The sequence below is a fragment of the Podarcis gaigeae genome, assembly GCF_964106915.1.
Source record: "Podarcis gaigeae genome assembly, chromosome: 5".
Taxonomy (NCBI): Eukaryota; Metazoa; Chordata; class Lepidosauria; order Squamata; family Lacertidae; genus Podarcis; species Podarcis gaigeae.
In genome coordinates this window covers 51395681-51415451 of record NC_139681.1, presented here as the reverse complement: position 1 = coordinate 51415451, position 19771 = coordinate 51395681, and the positions used below count along the sequence as shown (strand labels likewise).

At 41.8% G+C, this 19771-nt stretch overlaps 2 protein-coding genes across 15 annotated transcripts in view; both read left to right on the top strand.

Annotated features, from left to right (window-relative positions):
* TDRD1 (tudor domain containing 1) overlaps positions 1-9095 on the top strand; it is a 29672-nt gene extending 20577 nt beyond the window's left edge. For all 8 annotated transcript variants that reach the window (XM_083741213.1, XM_083741214.1, XM_083741210.1 and 5 more), the window contains 9 exons: positions 257-367; positions 1266-1436; positions 1947-2201; positions 3623-3733; positions 4344-4457; positions 5472-5639; positions 6397-6606; positions 6807-6853; positions 7960-9095. In XM_083741213.1, the coding sequence (XP_083597339.1) occupies positions 257-367; positions 1266-1436; positions 1947-2201; positions 3623-3733; positions 4344-4457; positions 5472-5639; positions 6397-6606; positions 6807-6853; positions 7960-8064 (1292 nt within the window). In that variant the 3' untranslated portion in view covers positions 8065-9095. The remainder of the gene's footprint in view (positions 1-256; positions 368-1265; positions 1437-1946; positions 2202-3622; positions 3734-4343; positions 4458-5471; positions 5640-6396; positions 6607-6806; positions 6854-7959) is intronic.
* A 113-nt stretch (positions 9096-9208) lies between these two features.
* Positions 9209-19771, top strand: part of VWA2 (von Willebrand factor A domain containing 2) — a 40319-nt gene continuing 29756 nt past the window's right edge. For 3 of the 7 annotated variants that reach the window (XR_014564927.1, XR_014564928.1, XM_083741266.1), the window contains exons 1-2: positions 9209-10784; positions 11735-11865. The gene's annotated coding sequence lies outside the window, so the exon portion shown is untranslated. Of the gene's footprint in view, positions 10785-10809; positions 11195-11378; positions 11485-11734; positions 11866-19771 lie in introns of those variants that run through there. The other 4 variants (XM_083741269.1, XM_083741267.1, XM_083741270.1 and 1 more) reach the window with 4 other exon arrangements.

Here is a 19771-nt window from a genome sequence, read left to right as displayed (position 1 = left end):
AAGGTTTGACTGTATTTATAAACTGTTTTCAAACTCAGCACCATCATTGGTACACTTATTCAAACTTCCTATCATATGGTTATGTAGCAATTCTGTGGCAGCACTATTGCTTGGTGGAGTTCTTCCATATTAGCTGTTTTAGAAAAGGTTGAGACGATAGCTGACTTAAGCCATATATTAGAAGGAAGGCCTCTAGACTTTTCTCATTAAACTTTTGACAGTGGTTAGTGTTGCAATTTCAATCTTAATTTTGCAGGCTTGAATGCTTTGGAAGAACTCAATATATCTTTAGCAGCATACTGCCAGAAAACAGCCCCAAACATTTCCAAAGTTACAAAGGGAGATGTGTGCTGTGCTTATTTCTCTGGTGAGTAAGTTTACTTATTGCTCATAATCTTCTGTATTGCATTGATATTTTATAGAAATCACATTTCTCTGTTTGCTGTGGAAAGTATCCAACTGAGTACTTCCGACACCTGGTGCATTTAGACATACACTGAGCAATTGAAATGTCATGCAGTTCATGGCCTTGGCTCCTTTCACCCCAATTCCCTAGAAGGAAAGGCATCCAGCAGAGCGATGGAGCAAGAACTGCATTGTCGCGATTTACGAAACAGTAGATTTCATTCCATACTAATAATGCTAATACGAATACTGCTCAAGACAGTTTGCAAAAAAATAAACAGTAAAAATGCAATAGTATAATGATGGTAATACATAATGTGATAATTCTTAAGAATTAACAGTTCCTATAAAATGTATCAGAATTGAAGTAAGCACACCACTTACCAAAAGGTCAGTTATTAATATCCCAAAGAAGCCCCAAAGCTGATACCATTTGTACCTAGACATCACCCCAGGCACCCAGCGTTTATGCCTAAACTCAAAAGGCCACAAATACCCTCTCAGTTCTCCTAGCAGCTACTCCCTTAAAAATGTTCCAGGGGCATAGCAGAGGGAAGCTGCCATCTTCTGATGGGAAAGAGTCTCCTCACTAAGCTGTTGCCAGGGCTGAAGATTATTTTTTTATTATCCATTATCCTTCAATAGGACATTAGTACTTTTCTTGCAATATGACAGAGTAACTTTAACGTCTGACTAAAAATGATATCGCTTTGAAATAGGGGTAGCATGAATCTGCTATATCTGTCTACGCCAAAGTAAGACATGAAGCAAAATATCATACTGTTTTTAATGAGAGAGTAAATTATTTGTATGCTTATTGGATATTACAAGATCTTTGTCTCTGTCTTATTTTAATTTAGGTGATGGTAGATGGTATCGGGCTTTGGTGAAAGAAGCCAATTCATTTGAAGCTTTTAAAGTTCTGTTTGTAGATTATGGAAACTGCGAAGAGGTAACTCTGGACAAAATCAGACAGATTACATCTACATTTATGAAACTCCCATTTCAAGCAATTGAATGTTCATTGTCAGGTACAGATACCTTACTTCAGTAGAAATCTCTTGAACTGCAAATAAGATATAAAGTTACACTGTTTTAAACAATATTTCTGCTTAAGGTGTATTCCTGAATCTAAGATCCAAAATGTTAATCTGTTAGGCACTTGAAGCCTCAGGCTAAATTGTCCTAAGGGAATAGGAGTAAGAAAACAGTTAATCCACAACCAACAGAGCAGTGTAGGATAAATATGACCCAGAAACTGTTCGAAATTAGAAATTATTAAATACTGAAACTGTCTTTATTCTTGGATATTCCTACGTTTTGCATATGTAAATCTTTTACATATTTATGTAAGAGATTTTAAATTTATGATAACAGGTCCCTAAGATTTTCAAAATCCTCTAATACATTTATAGTACAATTCATTCATTTTTACCGAGATACAAGTTGTCTAGTAACGATAAGGAATTTGCAGCCTTAGTAACATCAAGAGCATTGTCTAAAGAGTCCCTAATGGCTGCTTAAATATTTTTTCCTCTCAGGTGTAAGACCCATAAATAAGGAATGGACAGCAGAAGCTACAACAACACTTGAGACGTTCACAGCTGGGAAGAAAATTCAGGCCAGAGTAGTTTCTTTAACGACAAATGGTGCTGAAGTAGAGCTTATTGACAATTCTGAGAACGGTCCCATAGTGATCAGCGAATATTTAATTAAGAATAATTTAGCTTTGAAAAAGGAAATAGTGTCGGATCTGAATGTGCAGCCAGGTGGATTGACAGACAGTGATTCCCAAGGTAATGTTACTAACTTTTAAAAATGAAGAATCTGCATAAAGTTTGTCTGTTTTGTGTAGGTATAGGGAATGTGCTGTGGTGTTAAGCAAGTCAATCAGCAAATGTCATAAATTACTAAGTCACCAGGTACGATTTGAACTTTCTGTTGATGGAAATGGGCATGAAACTTGGTGGTTCTCCATAGATGAGCTGAAAGAACTAAAGCAATAGTACGCTTCCATAACAGTATAGATTTCAAAATTAAACATCACGAAATTCATTACCTGTGTAGAGTTGTTCTCTTCACAACAGGCTATGTAACATATCTATTTTTTAAAACTATGGTCTAATTCACACATCGTTGTAAACCACAGGTGGACAACCAATGGGCTGCATGCAGCCCCTGGCCATTCTCTCTGAGGCCTCTCAAAGCCCATGGAGCTCTGGCAACCTTTCCACCACCTGGGTGATGGGGGAAATGAGAGCTCTTCCCATACAGCTTAGCAGCAGGAGAAATGTACACATTGCACATGCCGAGAGGAGCCTTTAACTTCCCCTTCAAAAGCTTCTGATCCAGACAAGATTGGTGTTCCCACATGGCATCAAGAGCACAAAGGGCAGGGATTAACATCCATTCTCCCAGTGCTTCCTGTGCAGATTACCTAGTGGGGAGATGGTGTGTACATGTGAGTTATGCATTGAAGGTGTGTGCGAGTGTGGTGTATGTGTTATTTAAAAGCACTGTCCAGTGCTAACTGTGCCCATCCACTGGCTTCACATCTTTTATAAGTGGCAGCATATAATTGTCAGAACAATTAGCACATAAATAATCAGTTTTGTAAATCTTCAAAGGCAAAGATGCATTGTCTGGTAATATATGTTGGTACATATACCCTACTACTATTTCCGTGGCTTTTTTTGTTATATCTTCAGCAATATTGATATTTAATTGATGCCTACTAAGGATCACAATCTAGAATTACTGATAATTGCAAAGCCATTCTAAGAAAAAAAGAAATAAAAACTGATGAGGGGAAAGGAAACTTACAAAACATTGTATCCCTTGGGCCCAACGCTGTTGATTTTTGCCTTTATGTGGAGGATTCCCCCAGGTGTTTCCTCTGTCCTGCTTGCATGCAAGTAATGCAGAGGGCAATTGCAGGGAGCGGAAGATCCATGCATACCTTCCATAACCCTGTCCACTTCTTCTGTGTGCCATGTGGCTCCTCATGCTATTTGCATGCATGCATGCACAGGTGATGGGGAACAGGGATTCAGGCTCCACCAGTATGCATCATATTTGTCCATACTCAGGTGGGATCAGGTCCCACTTTTCTGTAATGCAGACTCCATCCTGAAACTAATGGCAGGTAATTTTCATAACCAAGTCAGCCACATAAAAGTGCTTAGCAAATAATTTTCACTTGTGTGTAACATTGCAGGATGCACACAGTGGACAACAACAGAATTTCCAGTTGGTGAAACTGTGCATGTTCATGTATTAGATGTGACAAACCCTGGTTTATTCTATGCTGTACCCAAAAAAATGAAAGGTAAGGACTACAGAATGCTATACGTTGACATAGATTTTCTTATGTGGGCCCCATTCAGTCATAATAGAAACAATGTTTTTCACTATGTAAATGACCATGACAAAATTTGGTCACAAATGATCATTATTCCCTTCCCTTTTTAGTGCCTGTAAGAAGACTAGAAGCTTCTATGTCTTAATTTTAAACTAACCACAGTTCCCCATGTGATGTTCAGATTTGGAAAGTTATGGTTTATTTATGAATTGTTCTAAAACCATTATTTATGACCCCATGGTGTGTTAAACTTCAGTTTGAAGAAGCCCATTGTTACGTATTTGCACCAGAAGTGTGCAAAGACTTTAAAAAAACCTGCACTAGTTGAAAGTTTTATAATTTGGGAACTTGGAGATACTGAAGAAAGAAAGGCAGTACTGATTATCATACTTGTAAAAATAAAACTAAAGGAAATATTTTAGGTTTGCAAATTTGCTACTTTATTATTCATATGTTATCCAAGGAAATTTAACTTAAGTAGTATGCTTCCAGATGCTAGAACGTATTTGCTCATAGACTTTATCAGGATAGGTGAGTGGTAGAAGATACAAAACATTACACTTCTTTTATGTTTTAGTGGATCTGCAGGGACTCCATAAGCTAATGACTGGACTTGCAGATTACTGCAATTCTCAGAATGATTCCAGTTTCAAGCCAGAAGTTGGTGAACCCTGTTGTGCCAGATTCACAGGTGAAAAAAATGAAAAAGTGTGTGTGTTTGTGTATTAGAAAATGTTAAGATTACTTCATAAAAAAGGAAAATATTTTAATTACTTTCTTAAAATGTCTAAAATAAGCCTATAGAGCTTGTAGTCTGCCAGAGGGAGATGATGGCTGAATTTCATACTATCATGTTTAAAATAGGTAACTTCCAGATCTTGCATAACAGCTTAGTTGGATGAAATGGTATCACAGGAAAGAACCATTTTCTTGGGTAGCATACGATGGGTGATATGGTGAAGACCATATTATCAAGTGGTAACCTTTACTACTACAGTAACTGAGTGACCACCCAAATGGATTATACATACAGCCCTTCAGTAACCTGAAGCATCTAATCCTTTTTTTGGAGGCACAGAATTTGACAGCATACATCCTCGCTTCTTTCTCTGGTTCCAATGAATCAGTTGCCTCCTGAGGAGAAAGATGGTCCAGAGTTGGGTTGCTAAACAAGTAACAGCATCTTTAATTGGTGTGGCTGTCTCTGTGTAGAGATCTCTTTTGCCCTGGTGGGAATAACATAAGGAGTAGCGGCCATGCAACCAAGACTTGAAAATCCCTATTGCTGTTTTCATCTATGTACTGATAGAGCAATAGACACATGTCCAGAACTACAGTGATAGTATTTCAGCATTTAGGGGCACTTTGTCTAGGTTCAAACTAGGGAGGCACGTTATTCACTCTACAGTCTTTTTTAATCTTTTCTGGCCAAGTGGTGTGAACTTGTAATGTAAATTCCTCACAAGTGAGCTGACTTTTCTGGTTGCCAAATAATGTGAATCAAGTGGCATCACATCGTCTAAAGGCAGTCCAGTGAATCATAATTTCCAAATCTCCTTAAGTTGTGAAAATCTAGCTTTTAGGGAAATGCTTACTGGTTTCAGGTTTAAGAGAAATCTCTTTTAAGCAGGATATACAGTTTCACATAATGGTAAGCCTCTTAAAATGTAAAATGGTAAGTCTTAAATTTTGTTCACTTTTTTAGGTGATGACAATTGGTACCGTGCTGTTGTTCTGGAAGTTTGTGCATCAGAAGTCAAAGTGGCATATGCAGACTATGGAAATGTGGAAATATTGCCATTCTCTAGGCTTCTACCGATAACTGCCCCCTACTTGGAACTACCTTTTCAGATACTCAAGTGCTCCATTGCAGGTAGCAAACCAGCTAGAGCAATTTGTCAAAAAACCAAATGCCTTAATATGTATATATATTCACATGTATACAGAGCCTTGAATGTTAATGTGTTAATAAGCAGTGCTAATGTTATCTTGTAATTTTCTTATGGAAATCCCTTGGAGAGAAAAAGTGGAATGTAAATATGAAATTAAAATTGTCAAATGTTCCATAGGGCACATGCCAGAGGTAAAAGCAGGTACAAACATAAATGCTTTCTTTGTACTGTAGGGTAGTTTTGTACACATTCACACACCCCTCTATCCTCCAACCAGGCAAGCAGGAGGCATTATCAAAGTTTTAAGGGCACATTCCAGGTAGGCAGAAACACTCAAGGAGAGTACAGGGCAGGTTAGGGTATAGCCTAGGAAGAGGGTGTGTGGCTGAGGAAGAGGTGGAGCCTGGATAGATCCTAAGCGCCAGACAGAGAGGACTAGAAGGGCCACAGTTGGCCTTGAGGTCTGAGGTTCCCCACCCCTGTCTTAAAAACATTGTAAAAACTATTCTTGTAGTGGCAGAGTTCATGTGCAAGAAGGATTGCAAATGTATTTAAATATAAATGGAGTAGTTTTCGTTATTTTAATGGCACTGGGTATTTAAATATGAACAGAGTAGTTTTCATTATTTTAATGGCACTGATTTTAAGAAAAGCAATGTAAACTGTCAGATTTATAAGCACTAGAATTGTGAACTGTCAGTAGCATAGATTTGAATTTAAGGTTTATTTGTCTTCTAGGAATTATGGAACTGGATGGAAAGTGCTCCATCTTAGCAGCAGAGAAGCTGAAAAGTTTTTTACTGAATGAGTGTGTGACAATTACAGTGAAAGGAGTTAATAAGAATATTCATATAGTAACTGTCAAAAAAAAATCTGAAACTGATACTATGAATGTAGCTGATGAACTAGTAATCGAAAACTCGGCAAAAGATAGCAAGATTGAGAATCGTAAGTAATTTACCCTGAGGTAATTTCTTGCTAAAATGTAACCCACCTACTTACTATAAAGATTTGAAAAGTTTGTTACTCCATAACACAAATTTTTAGTTGGTACTTTATTTTACAAAATTGGAAATGCCTTGCTATGGGCAGCCTTATTGCTGTTCAGTGGTGTAACAAGAAGCTATATATATTTGTTTTTCTTTCAGGATGTGTAAAGAACACTAAGTGCTGTTGTATGGAGCTGAGAAAGCAAGTAAGTTTCAATTTGGAGTTGAAGTTCTGTTTGTTTCCAAATCCTGATTACTTGCAGAGCCAATGCAAGTTTGTTTTGTTTTGGTTTTATGTATCCACCTTCAGACCAGAGCTGGTCTGCCCATGACGCGGGGTGAAGTGCTTGTCTCAGGCAGCAGAAGTGCCAGAGGTGGCGCTCCAACCACCCCACCACTTCTGCCACTGAGAGGGAGGTGTTCTGGCTCACAGCGTTGCTGCTATCAGCCAGAGAGGTCAAGTGAGCAGCAACGTGGATACTGCTGAGTTTGGCAAGAGCCAAGGAATTCCTGCATGCCATTTGTGGCTTGGCAACACTTAGAGGAGTGCCTTGGATCCTGCCAAGCTCAGCAAGAACCCGGGCACAGCAGTGGCAGAAGTGGGGTGCCATGGCCAGGAGCAGGAGGCGGCAATTCCCATTATGGAAACATCAGACACTGGTATAAAACGTGTTTTTTAAGAGGTTGCTGCCTAGCTCACTTTATTCTCCTAAATAAAACTTAAGCATTTGTTTTCTAGCTGAAATTTGGATGGCAAACAATATTGACTTCAAAATGTTACTGTATTTCATCAACTTTCCAACTGATTTTCAGTACATTTCAATTGATTTTGAGAGATGAGTTTGGATCCAAAAGCTCCCTTCTGACAGAAGGTGCATTTGCATTCAACCTGAGATCATGATGTAGACAGGTTTGAGTATTACAAACTAGTTAGCTTAGGTTTTGCTAAGTGTGCTTTTTCTTGCTTTTTAGTATGTGTGTTGTGTGCTTGCTTATTTTTCCTGTTTTTTGTTAGGAGTGTTTTATAATAATAATTATTTATTATTTATACCCGGCCCATCTTACTGGGTTTCCCCAACCACTCTGGGAAGCTGCCCATGTTTGGTTTTGTTGATGTGTGCATTTTGCTGGCCTTGCCTGTTTGTGGGGAGGGTCCTAATTTATTTTTTTGACTTGGTGTGTGGCAGGAATACCTCTTTTTTGTTGGGTCCTTTCACTGAGCATTACCAGTTTTACCTGATGTGAAATGCACCCCCCAGGCCTAAGACAAAATTGTTCCATTATAATAGCTGTTTTTTATACCCTTTCATAGGTTACAAAGCTTGAACAGATTATTTATTTTCTCCTAAAAGATCGCTTTGGTGAAGAAAAAGTTCCTGAAATGATAAAGCTCTTTGAAGAAGCTGTGCTGGAATGAACAGCATAGTATAGTTGTCGAGTACTGTTGAAATCCATACTGTTCACTCTAACCTAAGCCTGTAATCTTAAACTATTTAGTTGAAAATACATTCTGTTGACATGTCAGAATGTAACTACTTAAGTACATAAATCAAGGTTTATTTCCTGTCTTGCATTTTGGATTGCATGCTTGCCTTCAGAAGATGGTCTGGGCAGTGTTTGTTTTCTCTCATCCCTTATCAATGTAACCAATTGCATCTTTATCATTACTCAAATTGCAAAGATCAGCTTCCTCTGGGTTGATCTGATCAGAAGTTTAAAGGCATGATGCCTTCTGGATAGAAGGATTTTTACTTCAATCTCTTAAGAAATTACTCAGTCCAGACACGACAATTCATTTAAATCTTTGTCTCCATTAAGTAGCCCATAAAGGCCTCAATTATTTGGCTTAAAAATCTGTATTTAAGTTTCTTATGTGTCTAATTATAAAATGGCTTTTCAGAAGTATTTAGGACTTCACATAAAGAAATAGATTTGTTTAGTTATTGTAGCTAGTAGAATTGTGGGTTTGTTTGTTCTTTTCATTTTTTGAATCCTTTTTGGGGGAAATGTAAGTTGATTCTCTTTGTTTTTATTATTTAAAAACTACTCCTAAACTCACCCAGACTGCAATCCTCACCCCTCTCCTGATGATGATGTGCTGGGAAGGATTAGGATGGTGTGTGTTTAGGTGCAGAGACTGCTGCTGAATCTGGGCAGGTGACAACTTCCTGCCTCTGGTTCTCCCACTGTTGATAGTTAGCACAAAACCCTGTTTCAGGTTGGAGGTAGGTGATGGAGGCTTTGGATATGGGAGTGGTCCCCTAAGGACCCAGTTCCCAGGCACGTCTGTTGAGTCAACTCAGTGGATGCAGCAAAAAGCAGGAGAAACTCTGCTCTTCCCCCGCCCCCTGGCTGTCAGGTCTTCATATGCAGCTGCAGGTTAGAATTGCTCAGTTAGTCCTATTGGTCACAGTGAGATTTACTTCTGAATAAACATCCGTAAGATTGTGCTGTGAATCTTCTTTACATCGAAACATTTTACTCTTGAGCCTGTTAGTGCATGGCCTTCAGTCACGGAGAAGTGCAACTCCAAATTGATCATATACTTCACGTTGTGACTAGCTTACTAGCAAAGGCTAGAATTTAAATGTAACTACACAACTTCTGCAGATGAACAAGGTCCATGATCACTTAATTTATTTAGTCCTTGGGATAAGATTACACTGAAGCCTGTTACAATGGGATCTGCCTGCAGGTGGTAATAGCCCACTCATACTTACTTCTCTGGTCTCTCAGCTGATGGGCCACTGTCACAAGGCAGGGAGCTGTGCTACATCTAAGTCAGCGGTTCCAAACATTTTGCCACACACACCTGAGTCTTTGTGCACCAGTTAATAGTTTTTCTGCCTGTTGTAGCAGTTGTACTAGATGCAGTCAAATCTTTAATTGTAGTTTATTTGCTGCGGCTGTTACTCTATTGCAATCCAAATTCCATAGAATTCAAACTATAATAGAATATAAGAAAGAATAGCAATTGAAATACAATTAAGCAGCAGTGTGTGAATACTTAATTTGATTATGCCCTATCGCCTGTTTTCAACCACCCCATCCACCGCAGACCACCATTGTGAATCCCTGATCAAAATGGATGCAAGCCTAACAGTTTGAGAACCCCTTTGATTTATTCTTTCCACAGCAATGAAGGCGCTTTCTAGAAGTAAATGTGTAAAGGTTCAATAAGCATCTTGCGAGACTATGCATGCATTTATGTATGAGCCATGGGGTGATTGGGGATTTGAGAATTGTGGCTGTAGTTCATGATAACATACTTGCGGGGACATGAGACTGGGATAGCTCCATCAAACATTAGCCAGTGTTTGGTGAATGGAAAACAAGTCAATTTCCTTTGAATCAACTCCAGCATTAGTCGAGATAGAGCCCTCACCACAGGCAATGGCTGAGGGAAGCACTTAAAATCCACATTGTATATGAGGACATGCTTCGCCCCAGCAGCCTGAAAGGGAAGCAAAGCAGGGTGGGTCTGTGCCCCCAGTCTCCTCTGGCTTTAGTTCTGACCCCAGTATGTAATTGCTTGTTGACATTCCTGGCCGGCATTCCTCACCTTAAAGGTACATTCCTCTGGGTCAGGAAGCCACTCGCCCCGCCGCTCCTTTGGGAAGCGCCTCCCTCCCACTCTCGACGTTCAGATGGGCAGCAGCTGGAGTTCCGCCCGAAGCCTCGAGGTTGGCTTGGTTTGGAGGGCGTCGATCAGCGCGTCATTTGCACCTCCTTCCGCGGGCACCCGGTCAAAAGTGTGCACGGGGCGGGAGGCGGAGGTTAGGAGGGGAAGAAGGGGCTTTCCTGGGATCGCCTGGCTGTCCGCTCGTAGTCCAGGATTGGTGCAAGCGCAACAGCCGTCGGAAGACGTTAAGGCGCTTCGGCGATCGCAACAGCTGTCTCTGCGCCTCCCCGGAGGAGGAGAGAATCTGCCCCACGGCCACTATTGGGGGTGAGCGGCCGATGCAAGATCTGCCTGTGCTGCAGCGCAGTCCGTGACACAGAAAGGGGAGGGGGGAAAGGACGGCTAGGTGTAGAGAGCACCTGGGGGTGGAGGGATAAAACTTGACCTCGCCTTCCGTCTGGCAAAGATTGCTCTGCACTTCCATTGCTTCCGTCTGGGGATCCGCAAGGTAAGCGGTAAGTTCCACGAGCGCCTCGTTCGCGATTTGCAAAGGGAGCCGCGAATTTATAGTAGGGAGGCTGCAAACCCGGAGCAAAAGTAAAATGAAAGCAAGGGGGGCACTGTGCATGGTTCGGCCCTGCGCTCAGCAGCTTGGAGATCTGTGGCGCAGAGCAAGCGGCGCTTCGGGGACAGAAATCCGGCAGACTCATCCGATGAAGAGGGAAGGAGAGAAGTGAATGCCCCGGACGGTCCTGGTATTGGGAAAGCAAGCGCAGAAGTAGCAGAGGGCGAGCCTGCCGGCGGGGCTTGAATTTCAGCATCCTTTCCCTTTCAATCTGCAGCAATGCATTTGGGCGCTGGGTCTCCAGGAATTGCTCTTTGAAATGAGGGTGCCTCCCGCACCAGCGCCTGAAGACGCGCAACGGTCCGAGCGCAGCCGGTGGCACGTTTTGCAGCTTTTAGGGGGAAAAAAATACTGCGCAACGTAGTGCGGGGTGGGGGCTTCGGGAGTCTTGCACCATCCCTCCGCCCCCTCAGTATTTATAACAGTTCTAGATTATCAAGGAACTAAAATATCATGAAACAGTTCTCAAACTTTCAGGTTCTCCAGAACTCTTCTGCAAGACTTGGGTATGAAGCATGGGTGTAGCCAGGATTTATGTTGAGGTGGTGGGGGCACGACACTCGCCTGCCATCTTCCTCTCTCTTAGTTAAGTATTTTTATTTATTTATTTGAATGTGGGGGGAGCTGTCCTGCCTTCTCCCATGGTATGAAGCAAAATGGGCAAAACCCCACAAGTTTGCAGTCCCATCTTCATTAACTTGCAGCCTTAAAAAGAGTTCTGGAGAACTTGAAAGCTTGATCACTATTACATTGTATTTGCCCCCAGAAAGATATTACTCTGTTGTGACTTTTAGATACTCTCAAATGAGCTGACAAGGCTTTCTCCATTTTTTCCCACAGAACCTTGTGCACAGTTCCTCCCAGTCCTGGACTAGCTGCCTGTGATGGTATGTTAATAGCCACAAGCAGTTTCCTAGTTTTGCAGTTACCAAAAGGGGGCAGCTGTTGCCTGCAGTGCAAAAAATCAAAAGGTGATTTATTTCTACATTCATTTTTCTTTTTTTCTTTTTTTGGGTTGAGAGCAGTGTCTTGTTTCTACTCCGTGCAGTTAGATGGGGAGATAGGTATCTCCTTTGTCTATCTGTCTGCCTCAGGAACCGTGCCAGCTTCCTGGAAGCATACCTGTAAATAAAATGGATCCCTTTCTGCAAATGCAGCCACGACATGATCTTATCAGTGACATGTGCTCATCTGCTTTGCTGAGGGCCTCTCAGGGGCAGGTTTCTGGGAGCAGCTGTGAAAAATGTAGTTGCTGGTCTAACTGAATCAGAACAATGAGTCGATATGGTGAGGTAAGGCAGAAATGTGGCCCCCAGAACAAGGAGAGGGATGTAGTGGTAGAGCATCGGCATTGTAAGCCCAGGTTCCCAGATTCAACCATGGCACTGTCAATTAAAAGTCTGGAACAGGTAACATGCCTGGAACAGACATGAAGCCTGCGGCATTGGAGTGGCATGGGAGACTTTAGGAAGAACAACCTATTTGCCAGTCCCACCAAATGGTCCCATGTAAGATGTGCAAAGGGAAAACAAAATTTATTCCTTTCCCTTTAATGTATGCCTAGCCTATTCTTTATATTCCCTACCAGTTCATCACTTTCTCTTTTCTCTTGGCCTAATCTATCAAAAATTGCATTGATGCCTCAAGGATATTTATATATTTTTCATGGATCTCGGTAAGGTGATTCCGTGGCAGAATGCATTGGGAAGTGAGTGGCCCATTGTAAGATTTTTAGTTGGACCAACGCCAACAAACTTACTATCCACAAATAATTGACCATCTTGTATGCACAGTAAAACAAGGGCCATGTCTTGACTACTATAGGTTGGATGGTTTAGTGGGGATGTGCATGACACTAGTCCACTGGGGTAGGGTCTCATTTATTTTTCCTGAAGGGATTTCAAGGCCTTGTTATGATCAAAATGTAGCAAATATAGGCCAGATCACTACCAGCTGATCAATGATTATATGACTCACCAAACAAGATGTGCACCTGCTCACCATTTTGCTCTTTGATTGCTCTTCTGTTAGCCCTAGATGATTCCAATTTCATTAAGTGTGTAAGTATCTGTAGCCATAAATTCTGCATCTTTTGTCTCAATAGGCACTTTAAATGTGATGTATGTGTGTTGTTGTTAGGCTAATACTTGTGTAGGGCTGTGCTGTGCTGTGCTCTTTCTTTCTTTCCTTAAACACATTTATTCAGAAGTAAACCCAACATGGGAGTGCATAGGATTCCTACATAAGTCTCCAGCATAAGTATCAATAAGCTTCTTTCCTCATTTTGCTTGCCTGTTTGGCTGCTTCATTGTGAAAATTATGAATCTTTGGACTACTCCACCCATTTTACAGCCGCAAACATGAGCTTACCAGTACTTCTACATGCAGTAGGAAGTTGCATCAATCCTTGTGTGATATACACAGTAAAATATTTGTGCACATGTGCATAAAACACCATGTGAAGCTCCCATACAATAGCAGATTATTATTGGAACAAGCAGCACATGCTCACAGTTTGGATACCTCATAATTTTGAACGTGTTTACCTCAACACAAAAAATGAACAAAAAATACATTTCAACATCCCACCAGGACCACAAGTTTGGCTTCATTCAAAGTTTGATTAACGGGGAAAGCAATAATAAGATCCAAGCTGAGGTGTGATTAAATAGCAGTGGAATATCATATATACAGGACATGGGTGGCGCTGTGGATTAAACCATAGAGCCTGAGGCTTGCTGATCAGAAGGTCGTTGGTTTGAATCCCCGCGATGGGGTGAGCTCCTGTTGCTCGGTCCCTGCTCATGCCAACCTAGCAGTTCAAAAGCACGTCAAAGTGCAAGTAGATAAATAGGTACCGCTCCAGTGGGAAGGTAAACGGCATTTCCGTGCACTGCTTTGGTTCTCCAGAAGCAGCTTAGTCATGCTGGCCACATGACCCGGAAGCTGTACGCCAGCTCCCTCCGCCAATAAAGTGAGATGAGCGCCACAACCCCAGAGTCGGTCACGACTGGACCTAATGGTCAGGGGTCCCTTTACCTTTACCTATCTTATATACGTGTGTAAAACTAGACTTTCCAAGGATGATATGGGGATTCCAAATTGTTTATGCATATTCCGGTTGTGACAGGAGCTTGCAATAAAGGGCTGTTTCTTTAGTGTTTCTTTCTATCTGAACCAAATGAACTCTTTGCTCAAGAGTTTTAGAACTTGTCAACCAAAGCAAATATAAGCCTCCCTGACTCACCTGTTCCACCTCAGCTTTCATGATTTGTAATAGCAGGTGTATCTAATTCAATTAGAAGGCTTAAAATAAGTTGAAGTAGGTCTCTTGCTTCAGCTAAAATGGTACTAAATAGGAATCAGCATTTGGTCTGTCTGTCTAAAATTAAGACTAACCAATTTGCATTACAAAAATGTAGCTTTTCTCAGTTCAGAATTGTTCATGCTCATCCTCAGCATGCTGTTTTCAATCTATATTGACTCTCGATCCTGCCGCCTACAAAGTTTGTTGTGGTTACTTGATACATGTTTGAAACCTGCCCCCTTGACTAGGCTGTGCCTTTTCCTACTTGCATGTGTCCAAAGTGAACGTAGAAGGCAGTGGTGACTGCAGTCTTGGCATACGCCCACCCACAATGTCACTGGGCGGGTCTGGATACATCCTTCCCCATTGCCTGGACAACCTACTTCTGTTTTCAATTGAACACACTGTGGGGTAATCAAACTCTGCAGAATCAGTCTGCAATGAACTTTGACTTTCAGAATGTCTTAAGAAGCACTTTTCATGGGGCAAATAAATATGCAGTACATCTAGATAGTGTGTAGACGCCTTTAGGGGAAAAAACCCAAACACAATCTCCGCTGATTCTAGAATAAATGCAGCCATAAGCTGCATCTGCAAAAAGAGCACGAAAGCTTGTATTACTTGTTGCACTGGCTCTTTATAACAGCTGATCTTTAAAACAACCAGATTCTTTTTCAAAGTCTGTTTTATTTCTAAGATTCCATTATTATATGAGTGTTCTTTCAGTCTCTTGCTGCAAGGAGGAGGAGGGCTTGAAGTCCCCAGCCTAATGAGCCAGCTTGTTGTATGTTGGATCCATATCAAAAGAGAGGCAGTAATTAATTAAAGTTGTACCTACTGCTTGACACTTTCTAATGATTTATTCCCACCACATTTTTTGGCAACATTTGTTGAAGGGCCTGTTGTTCTAGGCAAGTACACACTTCAACTATTTTGATGATTATGTCTGCTGGGGAGAAGAGTTAAGCAAAATTGCTATGAAATGTGCTCTTTAGAATTATATGTAGTCACCTACATGCCTGCCCTCTTGGCAAATGTAGGCTCAATTCACCCAGCTAAGAATGTGAGTTAAATTTAGGCATATGATGCTCAGATTTTTAGGTGCTTTGGGTTGTGTTTTAGTGTTCATAACTGCCTGCCTGTCTTTCTTAGGTGATAATAAGCATACACAGAAACTACGAAAAGCAGAAAGGAGGAGTTGTTTTATTTGACATTAGTTGCTTCCTACAAAATAGTCTTTGAGCGACATACAAAAAGGTTGAATATCAACTTAAGGAGCCATTTCTAGATGGTAAATATCCAGTTTGCACGACTGTTTGATATCTGGTTGCATGGGCTGAGTTTGGGCATGGAGCGAAGCAGATCTATGGTTATATATTTCATTGCTTCAGCATTTTTGGAAACATTTGCGTTAGGAAAGTATAGTGTGTGTTCTAAACAGCAGGAACTTTTGATGTGGTGAAACATTTGCATGGGCTCATACTTGATTCCTCATCATCGCTTAGGGTTAAAAAAAGAATCAAAAATCTATACCAAAGTTGCAATGCTTAAACACTAAACTACCGACAGACATTAATGTCCAACCTTCTGTGTCAACATATGAAGAAGGTAGTATAATCGAACAAATAGTGTACAATGGTGCTTTTGGTTTTACATCTCAGAGGCTACATTTTCAAACTCCACTTACCACAAACTGATCAACCTTCTTTGTACAGTGATGCATATTTTGCCCAGTTGACTTGCAGCACATTTTCCCATCAGTGTTATGTTTTGGAAGCCACAAGTTTTAGTAAAACATCAGAGCTCAATTTTTTCTTGTTTCTTTGAATGGGTCTTATTCCAGGTTCTCTGCAGAAAGGGGAAGAAGGACCATAGCTCAGAGCATCTGTGTTCTTGACCATAGCTCAGAGCATCTGTGTGTATCTGAAGAAGTGTGCATGCACACAAAAGCTCATACCAAGAACTGACTTAGTTGGTCTTTAAGGTGCTACTGGAAGGAATTTTTTTTGTTTTGACTATGGCAGACCAACACGGCTACCTATCTGTAACTGTGTTCTTGGTTGTTCCCCTTCAGCTGCATTCTTGGTGACTGTCCCTCAAGTACAAGTTATGGATAAGGCCAGACTAGACACATGAGGCAATTATGTCTCGGAGAGATGTGGTGCCCTATTTACATATAACTCAGAGGTGGAATCTACTTTTTGCACAAAAATAGAGTGCATTGAGGAGGGGAGCAAAACCTTCTCTTCTCTTGCCTTGTTTTGCCGCTCTCTGTAGGTTTAAGCCAAGGACGCGGGTGCAGGTGGCATCTTTTCCAGCCCAGGGGCCATGTTTCCTTCTGGGCAACCTTCCAGGGAGCCACATGTCAGGAGTGGGCAGGGCCAGAGACAAAAGGGCATGGAGAAATGAATATAAATGTTACATTTGTAAGTAGTTTCCACACATGCTCATTTACACCTCTCTAGCCATCATCCAAACAAGTAGAAGTTTGAGGCCACATTTCAGCCCGGAAAATGTACTTGGGCGTGCAAAGTAGGAGGTGTGGTCTGGGTGTTATCATATGCAGCAGCAAGCAAAGGCTATAGCAGCCAAGTCAGCTGCTTGTGGCTGGAAAGCCAAACAGGATGTTTGTGACTGTTGCCATGGGAACAAAGGGGCAGTCCATTCTGTACTGAGCACCGGATGTTAGCTCAGTGTGTGTGTCTTGTGACCCGTCCTGGAAGTACATGGGTGGAGTTTATTCTTACTGCTGTTGAGTGCAGACATGTTTCTCTGTACTGATGTAAGAGACAGAAATAAAGGATGTAAATAGATTTCTGTCTGCTTCTTTCCCCTCCCTGGGGGACACCAAAGGGGAGAGAGAAGGAACGGTGTGTTCTTCTCACACATCTGGGAAGAATTGCCAAGACCTCGCCTGCTTATCTGCCGGGAGTAGCAGCGGGGAGGTCGACAAGGAATATCTGTCGGTGCCTACATTGTGGCACATTCCTCTGACCCAGGCAGAATTCCAACAGTGGTAGCAGAGGACGGTTGATGGTTCTGAACAACAGTGGAAGCAGAGCTGCTGTTTTCATCGCTCCATGGAAGTCTGCAATGAGAGGTTGATCCTCTGATCTACGGAATGAAGATAACAGTCTGCCTACAGCCAGAAGCTGACCAGACGAAGACAGCCAAGCCACGGAGCCCAAGGTATGAGAAATTTCGGGCTTAAAAGAGTGAACGCAGATTGAGTTATTCTCTGGTTCACGGGAGCAGAGTTTGGGAAAAACAGCTCCGAGTGGGAAGAGGCTTGCATTCCAGGGATTCTTGTGGTTTCCTGTACAAGGAAAGGAATGCACTGTTGCTAAGCAACGCCCGTCAGAGAAGTGAAAGGTACAATGGAATGTTTTGGCTGCAGTATCTCATGAACTGTTGGAAAGGGACTTTCCAGCGCAGCCAGCGTTGAGAGCTGCCAGGTGGCAAGAGCGTAAACAAACCAGCTATTGGATTTAGCAGGTTTGAGAGTGAGTTTTAAAGAAGGACTCAAAATGGATGCCAAGAAAGGGGGAGCCCTGCCTAGCCCACCCTTTTTAACTAATGACAATTATTCATCTTGGTCTATTAAGATGAAGGCCCTGTTGCAGAATCAGAGACTGTTTGAGGTGATTGAGAACCCCATCCCTGCAGCACCAACACGTGCTTGGGAGTCACAGAATGTGAGAGCCAGGACGGCTATAATTCTGTGTGTTTCAGATTCCCAGCTTGTGCATATTCAGGATTTACAATACGCACGAGAGGTTTGGGACACTTTGCGAAGGACACATCAGAGAGATGCAGGTTCTTCAGCGTTGCTGTATTTTGAGAAGCTGACCAATCTGAGGCTTGCGCCTGATGGAGATGTTCAAGCGCACCTGACGGAAATGAAATATCTGCGGCAACAGATGGTGGAACGTAATTTCCGTTTGCAGGAGGAAGTGTTTTGCTTCATGGTGATAAACAGCCTGAATCGGACTTACAAAACGGTTGCCAGTCAGCTTGGGTCCCTTCCAGCGAATGATTTGACCGCGGAGAGGGTCTATGCGGTTATTATTAATGAACATGACAGACTTGCAGCACTGGAAGTGAAAGACAGGGGGAGGGAAGAACGGAGTTCTAACACCCCCACTGCTGTTGCTACTGGAGAAAATGCAGTAGCGTTAAACGTTCTCCGATGTTACAATTGTGGCCAGACTGGGCATCTTCAGTGGAACTGTAAGAAGCCACGTCAGCACAAAGGAGCCAAGGTGAGCTCCACAAAGTCTGAGGCGTCAGGCAAAAGTCATACCATCTCAAAGGCAAAGACTGCAAAGGCTTTGATGTCGCTAAAAGCCACACCAGAAGCGGGGAACTTCTTCGTCCTAGACACTGGAGCCACAGATCACATGACAGGACGCAGGGATTTATTTTCTACGTTTAAGAAGCAAAGCTTCGCTGTGCAACAAGCTAACGGTCAGAAGTTGGAAGCGACCGGGATTGGAACTGTGTTCCTTGAAAGTCTGAACTTGACTATAAGCAATGTTTATTTGGTTCCAGAGTTGAAGTTCAATCTGCTCAGCGTTTCGCAGATTGCTAAGAAGGGACTAAAACTGTCCTATGATGCTGATAGCTGCGAGATCTACAAAGATGGAGAGTTGTATCTTTCTGCCAAAGAGAAAGATGGACTGTATTTGTTGACTTTTGATCAAAATGATTACATGGAATGTAATTCTTGTGATTCTAACATGATTTCTTTTGCAGGTCTGACCAAGAAGAACACCAAGAAGGTGACCTCGAGGGTCGACAGAGCATTTCAGCGGGTGTATGCTGATGTGATTGGTCCTCTAGCACCATCTAGAGGCAATGCAAAATATTACCTTGTGTGTGTGGATTCTTTCACAAATTATGTCTGGGTTTATGTTTTGGAGAAACCAAAAGTAGCCTTAAAAAGGTTTAAAGAGTTTTGTGACAAGGTTAAACATATGCATGATGCTAATATTGCTTGTCTTTGTACAGATGAGATGCCGCTTTTTCTTTCACAGGATTTCCAGAGGTTCCTGCAGGAGAAAGGGATAAGACACAAAACTGCTAGTTCCGAAGAAGCATGGAAGAGATGTGTCTGTGTTAGAGTGAACAAAGAATTGCAAAAGGGAATGCATGCGCAATTGCTTAGTTCGCATCTGCCAAATGAATTCTGGGCGAAGTCGCTGATGTCATTTTGTTATACGTGGTTGAGAAAGGTTTCAAAAGAGTTGGGATGTTCTCCTTTTGAGAAACTGTTCCATAGAAAACCTTCAGTTGCCCATTTCAAAGTTTTTGGGTCTCATGTGAGGACAGAAACTCCAGGTGGGGTAAAGAATGCCAGAGGCATTTTTGTGTATGAAAAGGGTCTCTGCAGAGTAATTTTGTCTGAATCTGGTCAGGTGATTCTCACAAAATTTCTAGAGAGTGCTCCTGAACAGGAGAGAGTGATTGTTCACACATTTCCCATTGGAGATGATTCTGATGATGATGATAATGATGATGATGAGTTTGATCTTATTGAATTCAGTAGTACTGATGATGACAGCGATAGC